The sequence below is a fragment of the Sciurus vulgaris genome, assembly GCF_902686455.1.
Source record: "Sciurus vulgaris genome assembly, chromosome: 8".
Taxonomy (NCBI): Eukaryota; Metazoa; Chordata; class Mammalia; order Rodentia; family Sciuridae; genus Sciurus; species Sciurus vulgaris.
This window is the reverse complement of record NC_136468.1, coordinates 140,241,595-140,260,377: the sequence shown is the minus strand read 5'-3', so window position 1 is coordinate 140,260,377 and position 18,783 is coordinate 140,241,595. Positions and strand designations below refer to the sequence as shown.

General features: G+C 54.3%; 1 protein-coding gene across 4 annotated transcripts in view; it reads right to left on the bottom strand.

Moving 5' to 3' along the window:
- KSR2 (kinase suppressor of ras 2) overlaps positions 1 to 18,783 on the bottom strand; it is a gene marked incomplete at its 3' end in the record, with an annotated part of 403,959 nt that overhangs the window by 137,765 nt on the left and 247,411 nt on the right. For all 4 annotated transcript variants that reach the window (XM_079151534.1, XM_079151533.1, XM_079151531.1 and 1 more), the window contains one exon: positions 12,459 to 12,652. In XM_079151534.1, coding sequence (XP_079007660.1) covers positions 12,459 to 12,652 — 194 coding nt within the window. The remainder of the gene's footprint in view (positions 1 to 12,458; positions 12,653 to 18,783) is intronic.

Sequence of the window (18,783 nt, the reverse complement as noted above, 5' to 3'; positions counted from 1 at the left end):
ATTTTTTTTTTTTTTTTTTAAAGAGCATTGAACACCGAAAAGGTACGCAGGACACGGTCCCACACTCAAGGACTATATATTAAGTTCATGAAGATGGCTTGTGGGAATACTCACTAGGGTGTCCCTGTTTCCTCAGGTATTTGGTAGCTGGTAAAAAAACATCGCCAGGCCTGAACCCTCCTCTCTGGACTATTCTCTTTGTCCCAGTTCAATGGGAGCTTGTTAAATACCCAGGTTCTGGGCCTGGCCTCAGAGAAAAGCATCAGATGTAGAGAACAGGAAAGAGCCGTGGCTGTTGCTGGTCTGGAAAACCAGTTTAGGAACTGCCTGGGCCTCTTCTCTCCCTAAACCTCAGGCCTGGGGCCGACAATTCTATTCTGGTCACTTGACTCCATGGGCTCCCCCCAAGCCTCTGCTGGGTGGGAGGAAGTGGCAGCAGTTTTAGGCCCTTGGACAGCTGTGGAAGTCTCCCCCTCGGTGGGTCCTGTCCTCACAGCCTGATCTGCCCGTCAGCGACCTCAGAAGGTGGCTCCGTGCCAGTTTGGCTGAAGTTGGAGCCAGGGCACCAGATAACCTGACAGAAATCAGCATTCGTCAGCAGCAACATCACCCGTGAATTACGTCCCCGCAGGGCCTCCGCCCCTGTAAATCACACGAGATCACAGCACGGTCCAAACCCCATCTTCTATTGATTTCTCGCACTTGGACACAGTGTGAGATGGGAAGACAAAATTTGCAGTACAGACACTGAAGTTGGAGGTGTCCGGGAAATCCTGCCAGGGCCTGCTTCCGCCCACCCAGGCCCTCCGGACACGCTGGCTGCTCCGGTCGGTCAGAGGATCCTGGCCTTGGCTGCATAATGCAACCTCCCAGGATGCCCGAGAAGTACTAACGCCTGAGCTCGACTCTCCGGGGGCTCCAAGGTCACCGGGCTGGAGCGCAGCCTGGGGACTGGAATTTTTAAAAGCTCCCAAAGTGACGTGAGTGTGCAGCCAGGTCTGGAAGCCACCAGGCTAGAAGCGGTTTCTTCTTGATTTGCGGCGAGCTGAAAGTCCATGGTGCAGGACATGCTCTGGAAACGGAATCCCAAGTAAATGGAAAAGGGAATGTTCGTCACACGGACTCAGGCACCCCCTGTGAATCAGCCGTCACCCACGTTCGCCCGCTGGCTAGGCGAGGAAGCAGGTGGATACGGAGACATACCCATTAGCCCAATGAAGAAACCAGGGCTTTACAGTGCTGAGCAACCTAACAAGAGCCACACAGCCAGGGTTGCAGCCCTGGGAAGAAGACTCAGAGGGCCCAAGTGTACCTCTATCCACACAGCGTCTAACCAACGGGACTGCAAGTTCTCTGCAGTCAGAGACTGTGGGGCACATTCTTTGACTCCTTTATGATACTCAGTATCATATTTTACGTGTCAGAGATTCAATCAACGCCGAATGCAACATTCAGGTAGGGTGGGTTCAGGGCTGTCCTGAGGAAACCAACGAGGACCCAAACTGAAGTGAACCCAAGCGTCATACCACGGTATCCCCAACCACGGCACTTAGGTGGGGCTTCCTGCGTGCACCCGGCAAGGTGCGCAGCATCCCTCTGTTCCATCCCGCTCCATGAGAAAGGTATAATGTACCCATTTTAAAGGTGAGGAAACTGAGGCTCAGGGAGGTTAGATAATGAATGGCGAAGATAAGATTGGGATTCAGGCCTATCCAATCCTCAAGTCTATGCCTGGCCAAAGCCAGGATGCTACGACTTTGCCTTGGAAGTGGAGCTGAGGACATCAGGAACGTCAGAGGATAGGGTCACAGAGAAAGTCCTCACCAGGGACGCTAAGAAACAGCCCAAGGGACACATGAGGACTGAGCGGGTTTCTATGTGATGGCGAACACAAGGCTCTACTAACTGGGCTGTGAACCGACTTGGCCAGGAGGGTGCTCTCCTAAGCTCATGAAGACAGACACCCTCTTCTTAGGTAGATCCCTCCAATTCCAAGCCTGTAGGTGGAGATCGGGGTTCAGGATTAGGGTAACAGGTGGCCTGCCCATTTCTCTGACTCCACTGATTGGCTTAAAGGCAAGCACACGGCCAAGCAGGTTGATCAGGGTGATGATCAGACTGCGACATTGTCTGCTGTGGACCAGAACAGGGGAGAATGAAGGCATTAGGTTTGCTGGGGACACCTCACCACCACAAGGAGCCTAAAAGTAAAGCCATCCTGGAGAAGAGCAGAGCTGAAGGATATAAACTGAGCCCCTAGATGCAGCCATGCCTGAAGCTATCAAACCCTTGGACTTTTCAGGTATATGTGTCAATAGATGATGTTTACCCTACAGGAAGCCTGAATGAGGTTAGCTGGTAACCACGAGTCCCGGTGTGCAACAGTACCACCACCACCATCACCGTCCAGTGATAAAGAGCTGCCGACTTTCCAATCACTGCAATGGCTTTTGGTAGTTTTGCTTGGGTGCCTCCCTCTCAATCGATCAAGGCAGAAGAACTACGCATAAAATTCAAAGCCTGCTTCTAAGCCTCGTGGCTTCAGTTCCTGCCTTGGTGACACCCCAGGTTCAGATGGATCTAAGCTCTGAAGGGTGACGAGGAGGATTCTTTCCCCTCCGCCCTATAAATTCCAAGTAGTTAAAGGCTTACTGTTTTGGGCACAGACAAAATGTTCATTGCTAGCCATGCAAAAATTGGGGTGAGGGAGCTCCAGACAGGAAGGTTACTAAGCAAGACCCATGTGGTTGCCGTCCTCACGGGGATTTGGGGGGAATGTGACCTTAAACAGATTCTTCCAGATGTCACTATAAGCTTACCCACTGGGACAGGTGCTTCTGGAGGAAAGCACAGGAGGAGGGAGCAAGTGAGTGGTGTAAGTTCGGGGGCACTTCCCCAGGAAGTGATGGTTGGGCAGTGTGCTGGCCCAGGGACTAGAGGTGGGAGAGGGTGGGGCTTGTTTAAAGAATTCATGTGACAAGGGGCAGAGGGGGAGACGAAGCCAGAGAAGGGGCAGGAGCCAGCTCACCCAGGGCCTCGGGGGCCATGTTAAGGACCAGGGCTGAAGCCTGGGAAGAGTAGGAGACCATAGTGGGATCTTACTCTGGAATGGGGACCAGATTCTCATTTGGGGAAGATCACATTGACACATGGGGTTTTGGACCAAAGTAGATACAAAAAGATCCATTTGGAGGCCATTGCATAGCTGGGACCAGGGTGGCTGTAATGGAGGAGGAGATGGAAGAAACTGGAAGGACAGAGGTTGCCATTGAAATCCCATGAACCCCATCCGGCCCTCCACCTATTTTTGTAAATAAAGTTTTATTGGAACACAGTCACACTCATTTGCCTTGGTAATCTCTGAAGACGCCTTGCACCTTAATAACAGAGTCAAGATTTGGGATGGAGACCAGGTGGCCTGCAAAACTGGGGGAAAAAATAGTGTCTGGCCCTTTAGAGAAAAAGGTTGCCATTCTCTAATTTAGAAGGTTAACTCAACAAGACTTGCAGTTAAGGCGTCATGGAGAGGAAGAGCCGATGACCCCACCTAGGCATTTACTCATCAGCAAAATGGGGATGGCAGAGGAGGGCCAGGATCGTTGATGAGGGGATTAAGACCTCTGTCTCGCGAACAAGGGTCCGTCGGGCACGGGAAGGGCACACGGCTCAGAGTCTGGGGACACCACGGTTTCTAGCCCTGGCTCTGATGTGCTGCGTAACTTCCCGCCATGGGCCTCGCCTCTTGGAGTCTCAGCTTCCTCGTCCACAGAGCGGAGGCAGGAGCAGCGCCAAGGACACCAGGGCCTGGCCTGCTCCGCGCGGTTCCACAGCAGTGCCGCTCTTCCTTTGCCACGAAGTCAGTTAACTTCTGAAAACGCCTCACCCGGGGGGGTAACAGGGACAAAGGCAAGAGCCACCAAGCCAAGGTCCTGGGGATGGCGGTGGGAAGGCCCCGGATGACAGCATGTCCCGACCCAGGACCAGGACCTACTCCAACAGGCACAGAGGGTCCCTGGGCTCCTACACCAACCACTGGCTAACCAGTGTCTGCTGCCACGGCTCCTGGCGGGAGCGATCCCAGCGTACGGGTCTGAGGTCGTCGCCTGCAGGCTGAGTCCAGGCTGTTCGCACTGGGGCAAGAATGTGCAGGCAGACAAGAGGAGAGCTGAAGCTGACAACCAGGAAGTGGCCCCACGCAGAACACGCACGCACGCACACCTCCCATCCCTACGCATCACCAGCCACCCACCCACCAAAACCCCTCACCTGTTAAACAAAGGTACTACTTCCCATCTCGCTGATGGGCAGAGACTACTGTTTTGCAACCTTCATGACAAAACAGAGGGAACCATCATGGGGCACTAGGAGACTCAGGTTCAAGACCCAGCCCTGTAGCTCGGGGGAAGTCCCTTTTACTCTCCAGCCTTGGTTTCCCCATCTGTGAAATGAGGAATTGGAAACACGATTTCTGAGGCCCGTTCTAGCTCCGAGGCCTATGATTCTACAACAGCTTAAAAATGGGGAGACCCAACGGGCGCGGCGGGGCACACCTGGGACCTCAGTGTCTCGGGAGGCTGAGGCAGGAGGATCGCACGTTCAAGGCCAGCCTCAGAAGTTTAGCGAGCCCTGAGCAACTTAGTGAGGCCCTGTCTCAAAATTAAAAGAAATAAAAAGGGCTGGGGATGTGGCTCAGTGGCTGAGCGTGCCTGGGTTCAATCCCTGCTGCCAAAAAATGAAAAATAAATGGGGAGCCCCGAGAACAGGGGCCAACCCGCCAACCTGTGAGTTACGCCGTGCTGGTTTACACGGTGTTAAAAGTTTTCTCATTGATTGCAGAGATTTTTAAACGGAGAGAGTTCTGGTACAGGGTCTCCACCTTCTGAGAAATCAGAACACCAGGCAGCCCCAGGCCCAGGGTCCAGGATCCGACCCGCTGCCCTGGCAGCCGGGGATTCTTACCTCTTTCCTCCCTCACAACCAGCAGCTTCCCTGAGAGAGCAGCCCTGGGAGTCCGCCTGTGCCCTGAGCTGCCATTGTGGTAGGGATTGGCCTAGGGCCACCTCTCACTTATTCTTGTTTGGAAAATGAGGTGTGGGGAGGCATCTATACTGGTTTCCTAGGGCTCTGGAACAGTGGCCACAACTGGGTGGCTTAAACCCAGAGGCAATGAATCACTCACTGTTCTGGAAGCCAAAGGTCCTAAGTCAAGGTGGCCCTTGATCTTTCAAAGCCGGGTTGGCCCTTTCTGGAGGTCCTGAAGGAGAAGCTATTCCCTACCTCTCTCACTCCCAGCTTCCGATGGCTCCAGCAACCCCTGCTGTTCCTGTGTTGTGGCCTCACTCCAATCTCAGCCTCCAATTTCACATGACATTCGGGGTCTCTGTCCAAATCTCCCTCTTCTCCTCGGGACGCTAGGCGTACTGGATCAGAGTCCACGCGAGCGACCTCATCTTAACTCAAGTACCTTTGCCAAGACGGCACGTCCGAGTCAGGGCACGCACGTTCCCAGGTACCAAGGGCTTGCGTACGGGCATGTCCGGGAGGTCGCAATTCCCCCGTCATGTCTAATTACTTCACTCCACGCAGGTGGACAGGAACACGCAACAGAGAGGTTGCAAACGCCTTTGGCAGCATAAAGACAGGCCGGTTGCCAACCACGGAGATGCCTGGACAGGGGCGTGGTGCCACCCAGTGCCTGCGTCTGGGCTTCAGCTTCTGAACGTGCTTTTGGCTCCGTGAGAGAAGGCCACACTGGAATCCCTCCTGTCCCATCACAAAGCAGCATCAGGAAGGCCAGGGCTGGGTTCCCAGCCACCTGGAGAGCCGCAGGCAGGACAGCAGGCCCAGGACTATCCTAGATCTCCCGCTCCCACAGAGGAGAGCTTTCCAGAAAGACGTGATGCGGGAAGCAGAGACAGGGCCACGCACGCAGACGCCCACACAAACCCCACGGCCTGAGTCCCGGCACCAGGAAACACAGGACATTCTATAGAGTGGCTGGCCCCTTCTCTTCAACCGTGTCCAAGTCATAAATGACAAAGAAAACTGAGGAATCTCTGGCTTGACAGCCAAAGGCAGCATGTAACCCTGGATCACATCCTGCGCCAGGAGGAAAAGATGCCGCAAAGGGTATAATTGGGCAATTGCAGCACCTGAAATAGGATTAGGTGGACGTTCGCGTCCAATTTTTAAGTGCACTGAATTTGGGGACTCTGTGCGATGATGCAAGGATCTAAGAGAAGAGGCAACCGGTCTCCAACAGTTTGTAAAAATGAGAGAGAGACGAAGGAGACGGGGGGGGGGGAGGGAGGGAGAGGGCGAGAGAGGCGGCGGGTAAGGAAATGTTGAAAACCGACAAACCTGAGTTGAGAGTCTACAAGTTCTGGTATTATTACTGCAACTTTCTTTGCAGTTTGAAAATCAACAATTTTCCCTCAGTGTTCATGGAAGATGGATTCCAGGACCCCTCGTGGATAGCAAAACCTAAGGATGCTATATCCCTGGTATAAAACAGTGTAGCCTTCGCCCAGAATCACCCTGCCCCTTCCTCCTGGAAGATGACCCACAAAACCTAACCCAATGCACAGGCCACCTAGGTAGTTGTCACTTGTTATTGTTTAGGGAATAAAGACAAGGAAAAGGGTCTGTGCCTGTTCCGTGCAGATGAATTTTTTTGTAAATATCTTTTATTCTCAGTTGGCTGAGTTCACAGATGTAGCACCCACGATCCATAGGGCTGACTATATTTCAAAATGAGAAAACTAAAAATCAATTGTCATATGGCCCAGTGATTCCAAAGTGCTGGCTTGCAGAACCTCCGGGGGGGGGTCATGAAAACTCACACTGCCGGCCCCCTTCTCTGAGCTTCCGACTCGGTAGGTTTGGGCTCAGGGAGGAGAGCAGGAATTTGCATTTCTAACACATATGGTGGTGGTGGCAGTCTGGAACACCACTTCACCCCTGGTGTAACCAGTTGGCCTTGTGCAGGTGACCACCCAGTAAACGGACACAGAGGGGTTAGTCAGAAGTGGCTGCTTCTGGGACACAGGGTTGGGATTTGTGGGGGTTGCGGTGCCGGGGACCAGTGCTTTCTATGATCCATTTTGTCTGCAAAGCACCTGGACAGGGACTACCCGGATGGAGCAGGTGGGCAGTACCTGCTGGGGAGTGAGGTTCTAAAATGAGGCAAGGTTTGTAAGGCACCTGCTGGGTCCACAGCAGGAGGGGGCCAGCTCCTGGGGCTTGCTCATTCTTGGGGAGCCAGGTCTTTAGTGTCACTGCAGTGAGATACACGCTTCCTCCTTGGGACAGCTGCGCCTGAGCCAGGTTGAACCCCCGCGATCCCACATCTCTCCCTGTTCTGAGCTGAGTCTGTGGTCGGGGTGCAAACTTCTGTCAAGACAGGCGCTTCTCCTCCCCCTCTTCCGGGGGTAATGAACCTTGGCCTCAAGCCTCATTAAACCCCATTATGTAATCAGCCCCATCCTGAGTCTCTTTATAACCCTCCAGCGGCCGCCTGTGCCCGAGCATGCGCCGCCGAGCTTCACGGCCACCTCCCGCGACTAACTTCCACGCCAAGTCACATCCGCACCGAGGGGCCGCTCTCCTCGCCCCGTCTGCGGGACAGAGAATGGAAGACAGCTCCAGTCCAGAGCATGCGCTTTCAAGACACCGTGCCCAGCAAACTTTTCCTGAGACCCAGCGCCTCTGAATCAACTCCAGCTGGTGCCATTATGATCAAAATAGGAAAGTTCCAGAACCATTTGCCACTTGTTCCCCTTGGTAACCGCTGCCCTGAAGCTCTCTACCCTCCCCCACTGGGGAGGGTGGGGGGCAGCTAACAAAGAAACACTCAGAACACTGCAGGTGGCAAAAGTCCTGGGTCAGTCCCCAGCCCAGACACCAGGATGAATGAGCGGCAGAAGCTGCCCGCAGCTGGCTCTGGGGCCACTTTGTGCAGCTGCCTGGCCCCCATGGGGGTGGCCACCACCTGGGACCATGGATGCCATGAATATTAACAAGACAGCCCAGGAGGGGTCACAAACAGTGACATCCAGCGTGGGTGCTGCTGTCTGAGGCAGCACAGCATGCTGACACGCAACTCCCCCACCAGGAGAAAAACCCAGCCAGTTCAGTCCCCCTCTTACTGAGCAGGCCAGGTTCAGGGAAGAGGGTGCTGCAATTTCACCGCCCGGGGTGGTAGAACAAAGGGAGAGTGTCAATGTCACCTCTTTCCTGACCTGGTGACCCTGGGCCTGTTACTTAAATTCTCCTGGCTCCAGTTTCTTCATCTATAAAATGGGGATAATAACTGTACTTACTCCAGAGGACTGTGAAGCATAAATGAAATAATAAAAGGAAATTGCTTTGTATGACGCCTGAAATACTGTCAACACAGAGTAATGCCAACGGCTATTATTGTCACTTCACCACGGTTACAAGCTCCATCATCTAACACAGCAAGAGCGCCCAGACTCCCCGTTATTGAGACACGGCGCTCTGAACACCAGCCACCCCCGTGCTAAGAAATTTACACGCATTCCTCATTTGAGCCTCACTACCTCCTTGTGGGGTAGAAAACAGACTCAGGAGGTTCGCTGATTTGCCCAGTGACTTATCAGCAGTGGGTTATTGTTACAAACTCCAAATTGCTTCCACCCGGTGGTAATAAAGGATGATGAACAATCAGCTCTTCATTTAGGGGGCACGGTTTCGCTCTGAAGTAGCTTTTTTTTTGCGGGGGGGATACTCAGTGACGGCCTATGTCAGTTGGGATCGGAGATGACCCTATGAAGAAACCACAAGTTCACAGCTTGTTGGAGCAAAAATGGTAGCTGGGTGGTACCCATCAGACCCCACCTGAGCAGCCCAGAACACACACAGACCACCCCTGACTTCGGGAGACTCATGGTTCAAGTGAAACGGTTTGGTCTTTGTACTTGACCACGGTATCCAGGCCTGCTCACGCGAGCCGTCTGTTTTCCACTTTGAGTACCGTGTTTACTAAACTGCGTGAGAGGTTCAACACTCTTATAAAAGACGCCTCGTGCTCAAATGATTTTGCCCAACAGAGGCTAATGTCAGTGTCGTGAGCTTGTCGAGGTGGCGGCCCTGAGCTGGGAGGTTGGGGGGGGGTGCGGGTTCAGTGCATCGTCCACTTACGGCATCTCTAATCTACCGCACGGGGTCAGGAGGCCACCCCGTAAGTGGGGGAGCACCTGTGTAGGGAGCATGCAGAGGCGAGCCCACTGCTGATTCTCGGGGACCAGGTCCATTTCTGAGTCAGCAGCCTCCGTGCAGAAAGGAGAGTCTGATACGGTGTTTCATCTGTACTGAGCGGGGCCATGAACCAAGGGCTGGGGACCTTGGAGAACCCTGCTTCCTCCGTCAGCTGAGACTCCTGGGGCACCCGCTACCTCCCCCTACTCGTCACCCCTACCCCAGGGAAGCAGGGCAAGCCCCAAGGAGGTGATGTCCTTCTTGCTGCCCAAATGGGCAGCCGGGTACCCTGAGGCTCCAAGCTCAGCCACTCTCCTGCCAGAGCTGCCTGCCGCTGTTCCCAGGAGTCACCATCAGGGACAGCAAGAAGGCGCATCAGCAGCCTTTGGAGAGCCGGCCAGAGCCAGAGCTGACAGTGACGAACAGGAAACAGATGCAGCCTGGCAGGGACGCAGCCCCAGGGGATTCTGGGCCGGGTCAGCAGGAGAAAGCCTGGCACGAGGGCCCAAAGCAGGGAGTTTTCTCCAACTCAGAGCAGAGGGGACTGGGCACGCGGAGCAGCAAGCAGAACCCAGCACCTGCAGGGTGTTCTCTCCAAACCAGTCCTGAACCAGGCAGAGACTCTCCTAGGGAAAGCATGGCTGCCTTCCTCAGCCCTGGCACGGACCTCCGTAAACTCTCCTGTCACACAGTGCGGGGAGCTGAGACCCAGAGAGACAGGGATCTGCCACACTGAAGAGATGGGAGTGCAGGCAGGGTGGGGTCTGGATCGGAGACAGAGCCCACGGGCAAGACCATGCAGCCCCTGAGCTCCTCCCCCTCTGTGAAGCGGGAACCGTGCTGCCCGCCTGGCAGACTGTGGCAAGTCTGGACGGTGCAGGTGCAGCCACCGTGGCCAGCAGAGGCAGGGCTCCCACGGGCGGGGGCGGCACTGAGCTGCCAGCAGAGAGCTTCCCAGGTCTTCGCCGGGGGCCTGCCGCACCGTCCGGGCTGTCTCTGCTTGGGCTACTCCTTAGCATCAGCGGAAGTGGGGCTGGCCCGTGGGGTTCCGGCTGCGACCACGGGGACGCCAGTGCTATCTCTCGGGAGATCAGAGGACAACCTCTTCGCACTCGGAGACCACGACTATCCAAAGGCCAGCACTGAGTTTCTACCTTCTAATGAAGGTCTTGGCTTCTCCCCAAGGTGGGCAGGCAAACCTTCCCTCCCAGGGGGGACCAGAGCAGGGGCGAAAAGACAGGAGCCGTGTGGTGAAGGCTCAAAAACTCTTTGGCAGGGGTGGGGACCCAAATGTGCCAGTCAGTAAGGTTTTTTAAAAGCAGGCAAGAGACAGCTTTACTCTGGCCCAAACTAACATGCAGGGCACTGGTCAACCCCCAGGGGAACTGTCCTAATGTTTGCTCGTAGGACGGTGATGCCCAAGGACGGAGGGCCGCTGCCCCGTGTCGTGCCAAAGTAAATTCCAAGCACTCTTAGGGCCGCAGGCAAGTGACAGGGCGGGGGAAGGCATTTAGCCACAGCAGCCCAGAATTAAACAGAAGGCCACAGGCGGTAAACACAACCAGAGGAAGGAGTTTATACGCCACGCGATGATACCATTTATTAAGCACTTACTGTATGCCAGGCCCTGTGTACAAGGCTTGATGGGCATGAGCTCCACCGTCCTCGGGACTATGTATGTGGTGAACCCATAATTATCCCCATTTTGCAGAGGAGGAGACCGAGGCTCAGAGAGACTCTCGCCTTACTGGGGTCAGACACATTGCTCGAAAGGAGCAGAGCTGGGTTTTGAGCCCAAGCATCTCCCTCCAGGGTGGCATTCCTGGCCGTGACCCTGGCCTCCCCTTGCTGTCACTGATCTGTTGTCAATACCTGTTTCCTGGTCCTCGCTCACTAAGCCACTCTGACCAGCACACAGGCCCACCTCAGGGTTGTTTCTGGTTTTTCGTAATGAATGAATCCGGTGCCTGCTGCTGTCCACCTGTGCAAGGTGGGGGCTCTTTTACTTTGCTGGGATCTGGGCCGGCACACCCTGGGCACAGACTGTCTCTGGGTCTTCTCCTAACTGATGTCTGCTTGGGTCCTTCTGGTCCAGACCCCCAGCTGATTCCAGCAGGGCACACACCACACACGTTGTGGATTAAACCAAACTCATCCCTGGGGTCAGCCTAACCACCTAGGCGGATGTTAGATGTTTCCCATGCCTTTTCCCAGGGAGAGAAAGAATAGCTTTCATCAAATTCTCAAAGGGTCCATGCTCTCTCTGAAAAATGCTTCAGAGCCCTTAAGTAAAGCCACAAATAAACTCTGCATTTAGAGAAAGGCATTCTTGGTAGATATTGGAGGGACTGAACTTGTTTATCAAATCATGCCTGATGGTCGAATTTATCTAATTCTGTGTCTGAAAGAACCAGATTTAAGTCCCAACTCAACTGCTCCATGGCTGTGTGACTTTGGGCAAAAGTTTTCTAGGGTCCCTGAGTCTCAGTTCCCTCATCTGTACAGTGGGAACAATCCATCTATCCAATCGGTAATTGCAAGAACCAAGAGTTCCCGAGGGTGGGCAATTAGCTCAGTCACCGTTTCTCTCATTTATCCAAAGCGACAGCACAACATGAACAACCCGTGGTGGAATTAAGGGGCAGGGGTCACTTCTTCCAGCATCTAGCGGCCCCTCCTTCTCCTGAGCAACCCATCAATCAGAATTGCTGTCTTGGCTGGAGGACTGGTTGGGCTGTATTCAAGGGACTTCCCTCTGACCGTGTCTGTGCCTATTTAGCACAACGGGCCTCTGGGCAGAGAAGATTAAAAGCCTCTGAAACATCAGCCCTTGATCTCCAGAAACTTCCATTTCCGCTTCGAGTAATAACTACTCTGGCAGAAAATTCGTGAGAGCAGAATATAAACCAGCCCGGGCCACGCTCGGCCCAGCTGGAACCTGAACATATCTCTGAGATGTTAAGGTCACGCGTGTTGACCTCGAGCAAAGAAAAAAAATGCACCATCTCATCACTGACGCCTTATCCACAGTGGCTAAGAAAAATCCAGGGAAGAGCGGAAGCTGAAGGGTGGGTGGCGGGGAGTTTGGGGTTTCCTTTAAGGCCCTGCGAGGCTCAGCCTTGATCAGCCAGCGTTTTAGGAGTGTCAAAGAAAAACTGAGAGTCTGCACCTGGCCCCAAGGCAGCAGTGCCGGGGACCAGAGGTGGCTGCCCAGAGGCACACCCAGAGCGGTGACTTACTTGCAGAGAAGTTGGCCTCAGTGTGGACGGTGTGGATGGGAGGGGTGGAGGGCAGGAAAGGCGCGTGTCCCACGAAGAAGGAGCGCAGGGAGCGCTCGGACAGGAGCGGGGAGCGCTGCTGGGAAGGAATGTTCTCGCAGCTGCCCACGCTGCTGTGGATCTTGAGGTTCAGAGGTTTGCTCTTCTTCTTGGCTCTGAGAGGGAGACAGAAAAGGAAAGGAAATGTATCCATCCAGGCACAGAACGAGAGCCAGCCGTGGGTCTCCCGTGGAGGGTCCTCTGGCCGTCTGAAGACAGACAGTAAGTCCCAGGTGGACCTAGTGCATTCAGGAGGTGGCCTTCACCCCATCTGAGACATCTGTCCCCAAGTCACTGCCCTGCACCCATATGCAAACCACCCGCGTGGGTACATGTTAAACCTGACACCAAGGAGACCAAGTCTTTGGCAGGATCCTTTCTGGAGACTTCTCCCTTTTATCAGGACTTCAGGTGCTGAGGCCCCCATGAACCTGTCTGGCTGTCAGTCTAGCCCCGTACCAGGAGCCCCAGATGGTGCCCACCTCAGAGGTGCAGAGGGCAGGGGGCTCCCCCACACTGTGGGCTAGATCCCATGAGGCCCCCCAAGGGCAGCTGCAGATGTGCAGAAGTTATGTCAAGAAGGGGCTCTCTTGTCATCCCAGCAGCTCGGGAGGCTGAAGCAGGAGGATGGTGAGTTCACAGCCAGCCTCAGCCAAAGTGAGGCCCTAAGCAACTCAGTGAGACCCTGTGTCTAAATAAAATACAAAATACGAAATAGGGGAGGTGGGTCAGTGGTCGAGTGCCCCTGAGTTCAATCCCTGGTACCCACCCCCCAAACAAAATAAGGAGCCCTGTGTGCCCCCAGTCCTCCCCTCTGCGCCCTCCCTAGCAATCAGCATTGGTTGGGGGCTGCCAGGGGTGTCCAGCCTGGTGAACGGGACCATGCTCTCCAGATCCAAATCCTGCTTTCACCAACCTCAGGCAAATCAGTTTGGCTCTGCATACCTAGCTCTCTGGTCTATCAGAGTTCTCTGTCAGGATGTAGAGAAGATTAGATAAAATAATCCCTGTAAATTCCTTGGTATGAAATATCAGGATCTGTTGTTATGGTTATTGTATGATGGGAAATTCCTCGGATGATTCCTTTGAAGTCTATGCGACCAAAACAATGTAGAAACTTCTGGAAAGTTGGGTCCTACCCTCAGAGACTCTTTAAGCCCCAGAAGATGAAGTGATATTGTACAAAACCCGGTACCAAGCAAGAGACTCACATTTAGCAGGAGCTTAAATATTTGCTGAATGATCTCTGAACAGCAAAATAAAGAAAGGTACTAAAGATTATGTCCCAGAACCCCTCAGCTCATGGCCTCTGACCCATGGCCAGCTCTGAATCCACTCAAGTGAGGAGGGAAGAGGGACATCTGCCTCAACCCCGTAAGGCAGGCGCTGGCCCTCCCCTGCCAGTGGGCATTCAGGGAGAACACGGCCAAAAAGGCGAGGCGCACAGAACTGTAAATACAGGGAGATTTATAGCAGCGCCTGAGAAAAAGAAACGGTGTGATACTTAAACAGTTTATTAACAGAAACGTCTTATCACTGTTAACATCCCATCAGAAGCCAGGTTCAGGACACAGTTTGCTACTAATGAAAAGAAGCACAATGAACGATGATATAAAAAAAATAACATCAACTATCTTACGAATGAGTTTTGTATGCATTCAAGTTCGGGCTCAATAAAGCAGATTATTCAAAGGTCAAAAAATTTCAAAAGAGGAGGTGAGGGGCTCAGCCATCATGCAAAGTCCAGGGCTGATATAAAAGGGCCAGGGTTTTCAGGATTCTTTCTGAATACTGGGTTTCTTTCCGTCCATCTTCCTTGCAAGCAGATCATTAGCAGGCAAAGTTATTCCATCTCCAAGAGGATTCCTCATGCTGAGCAACCGATGAGGAGGAAATGCTAACAGCAGAAGGACTTCAGCCAGGTGCCGACTGCCTTTGATCTGCAGCTCAGAGAGGGCGTCTCCAAAGGCTTCAGCATGAGACCGGGACACTGTAAAACCATTCCAGCTTACCAAGCAGGACGCGCAGTAGAAGATAAGCAACAATATCAACCATGGCTACTATGATTGCTACTTTGAAAACAGACCACGTCCCAGGGCTGAGTCAGAGGCTTTCCAGGATGGTCTCATTCCAAACCTCACCATGACCTCCAGGAAGATGCCATCTTATCCTCTCTCCACCGACAAGGTCATGGAGAAGGGAAGGGAGTTGGGGAAGGGATGGGGTCAGGGGGGCTCATCTCTCATCTATATCCCACCAGACCCTCTCCGTCAATCCTGATTCCAGACCGCCCTCCGCCCTGACCCTGACCAATAGCAAAGCCCCGAATCTCCACTTTGGCTTCTCCTCCGTCTCTTCTCTTGGAGGCTTTCACCAGAACACTCGAAACCCACAGAGATATCTCCATTTGCCCTTCTCTCGCCAGCTCTGAGCCCTCTCAGTTTTCAGTGAATAAAGAGAAAAACTACAATAGGGAAAGGAGGCGGGGCAAGATGGCAAAATTGCCTCCTGTCTCTTACAGAATATTCCTGCTGTCTCTCTCTCTCTCCTTTCTCTGCCTCCTGAACTCCTACACATACTCCAGAGCCCATTGCAAATGTTACCGTATCTGTGATATCCTCTCCTAGTTCACTGGGTCCACTGAGCATCTTCCTGCTCCTCCACCATATTCCTGAGAAGACCTTAACGTGGCACCCAGTATCCACCCCCACACCCTGATCTGGTCCTCAGTACCCAGTATCCACCCCACACACCCTGACCTGGTCCTCAGTACCCAGTATCCACCCCACACACCCTGACCTGGTCCTCAGTACCCAGTATCCACCCACACACCCTGACCTGGTCCTCAGTACCCAGTGTCCACCCCACACGCCCTAACCTGGTCCTCAGTTCCCAGTATCCACCCCCACACCCTGACCTGGTCCTCAGTACCCAGTATCCACCCCACACGCCCTGACCTGGTCCTCAGTTCCCAGTATCCACCCCACACACCTGACCTGGTCCTCAGCACCCAGTATCCACCCCACACACCCTGACCTGGTCCTCAGTACCCAGTATCCACCCCACACGCCTGACCTGGTCCTCAGCACCCAGTATCCACCCCACACGCCCTGACCTGGTCCTCAGTTCCCAGTATCAACCCCACACGCCTGACCCGGTCCTCAGTACCCAGTATCCACCCCACACGCCCTGACCTGGTCCTCAGTACCCAGTATCCACCCCACACGCCCTGACCTGGTCCTCAGTACCCGGTGTCCACCCCACACGCCCTGACCTGGTCCTCAGTACCCAGTATCCACCCCACATGCCTGACCCGGTCCTCAGTACCCAGTATCCACCCCACACGCCTGACCCGGTCCTCAGTTCCCAGTATCCACCCCACACACCTGACCCGGTCCTCAGTACCCAGTATCCACCCCACACGCCCTGACCTGGTCCTCAGTACCCAGTATCCACCCCACACGCCCTGACCTGGTCCTCAGTACCCGGTGTCCACCCCACACGCCCTGACCTGGTCCTCAGTACCCAGTATCCACCCCACACACCTGACCCGGTCCTCAGTACCCAGTATCCACCCCACACGCCTGACCCGGTCCTCAGTACCCGGTATCCACCCCACACGCCCTGACCTGGTCCTCAGTACCCGGTGTCCACCCCACACGCCTGACCTGGTCCTCAGTTCCCAGTATCCACCCCACACGCCCTGACCTGGTCCTCTGACCTCACCCTTGCTTATGAGCCTCCACCACCAGGAACACAATCTCCTTCTTTGCTTAGTGAACCCCTCGTTGTCCTGGATGATCTGCTCTGGTGTCACCTCCTTCAGGAAGCCTTCTGGAGACCCCAGTCCCTCCCAGGATGGACCAGGTGTTCTTCCTCCGGGAAGTCTTCTCTAGCGCTCCCTTATCCCTCCCGGCCTGGGTTAGCCATGTCTTCAGTTCCCACACGAGTATGACTGTGATTTCCTATTTTTTTTTTTTTTTTCCAAATTTCTCATCTCAGCCCCAAGGAGCCTGCGGGTCTTCGAAGGCAACAATTCTGCACAGGTCATTTTTCTGTCTTTGGCAATCAGCGCGGACACTGGCACATAGTAGGTGCTCACTGGACTCTTCCTCAGGGATGGCTCTGGAGTAAGACTCTGGCATGTCACCCATGACATTGTCTTCTACATTCAGACGCAGGTTCCTTGAGGACAGGAACCCACGCAGTTCCTGGGGTTGGATCCCTCAGCCCCCTGGTTTGGCACCAGATGAATGAAATGCACCCCTAATGCTGACGTGGAAGCATGTCTCCCCTTCCCCAGGAGCACGTAAGGGTGCTTGGGTAAAACTGCATCCCAAACGACCCTCACCCCAAGCCCCTCACCTTGCCCAAACCCCCACCCTGTCCAGCCGGGCGTCGAGCGCCCTCTGGTGGCCAAAGCAAAGCCTCCTCGCAAAGAGTCCTGGACGGAGAGCCGAGGAGAGCAGTTCATTTAAGAACTGAGGCTTCCTTCCCACACAGGCAACTGAAAGTCGCGCTCTCCAGGAGGCCTGCTGCTCGGCCCTTGAAGGAGCCCCGTGTGCCTGCCGAGTCACCCCTCGCAGTGCCGGGCTGCCAGCCCTGCTTATTATCTCCCCAGGGGCCTGCGGCAGGGACCGCACAGGTGCTGCCTGTTACAGCAGCTCACGTTGACTGAGGCCTTCGGGGAGCGGGTAGAGATGGGTAAGGTGGCAGTTCATCAGTGAAGATTACAAGAAGGCTCTCCCCCAGGGAAGTGTAACAGTGCTTAAATTCACAGGCTTTGGGATCAGGGAGGCAGGGGCCCTCCTTGAGGCTCAGTTTCTGCACCTGGCAACGGGGAGAATATGGGCACCTTGCTCAAAAGGCTACTGTGACAAATGAAAGAGCATGCAGGGAGCAGAGTATCCGTGCCTGTTACTAAGGTCCCCACGGCCAGGTGAGACCACGTCAGGTCTTTATAGCTATGGCAACAGCCTTGAAGGACCAAGAATGGAAACCAAGTTGTTTTTCACCGAAAACACCTGGCAACCCCCTCACCACCACCACCGCCCTTGGCAAGTGAAGAGGACACAGCCAGACCCCCCCTCCCCCGTAATAGTGCCATTGTCATCTTCAAAATGCCCACGGGAGCCTCCAGGCCCCCAGCCACCCAGTGACGCGGCCAGATAGATCCCCAGCAAGAACCAGCTCCATCCAGCACACTTTTAGCAGAAGGCCGATGGCACGGGAGAAGCTGTTCCCAACTGGTGGCCGCAGATGGAGCTGAGAAGGGGTAGCTGTAAATATGCACCAGTCGGACAGGCGGACGGATACAGAGAAGAGAGGGAGCAAGAAAAGGAGGGAAGGAGGCAGGGAGGGGAGGTGGACAGATGGACAGATGCAACGAAGGAAGAGAAGGTTGTGGGGTAGGGAGAGGGGAGGGGAAGGAAGGGGAGGATGGGCGGCCATGTGACCAGGGCAGCGTGGAAGAAGTCCCATCACGGCTTGCCCTGACCAAGGACGCCTTCACTGCGGCCCCTCTCCCCACGATGCGCAGACGGCAAGTAGACTCGGGCCCACGGGGGGCAGCATCCAAGCTTAGGAAGACGCGCTTGTTTCACCAAGTACAGCAGAGGACGCTTCCAGGGTGGAGCCGGGCAAAGGCCACCCGCTGTCCTGATGCCTGATGAGCACAGGCTAGCCTGACTAAAGCAGTCCTGAGAAGCATGAATGTCCCTTTTCATCCGGTCCATTAGGCTCCATTTCTAGCCTCTTTGGTTCAAGCCACCGTCCTCTCTCCCTCCCTCGCCTGAGCTACTGCCCGTCCTTGCTGGAATCTCAGGTCCACCTTTTCATTTTCTTTTTGGTCACATTTTGCTATCTTGAGGTGACACTCACATGCATCGTTTAGCAATTAACCACTTTAAAGCAAAGGATTCACGGGTGTTAAGTGCATTTGCATGCGGCACAACCCTGCCTCTATCCAGTTCCAAACATTCACCTCTCCTAAAGGAAACCTTTGACCCGTTCGTCACGCCCACGTCCTCTCCCCTCGGGCCCCTGGTAGCTCCCAGTCTGCTTTCTATCCCTAGAGACTGGTTTACTCTGGATATTTCATGTAGTTGGGATCGTGTAATAAGGGAACTACCCAGATGGGATTTGTGCACTAAGGACACTTTGGGGTCTGGCTTCTTTCACTGAGCCTAATGCTTCCAAGAGTCCCTATGTTGTAGCATTGTATCACAGCCACATTCTTTTTTACAGC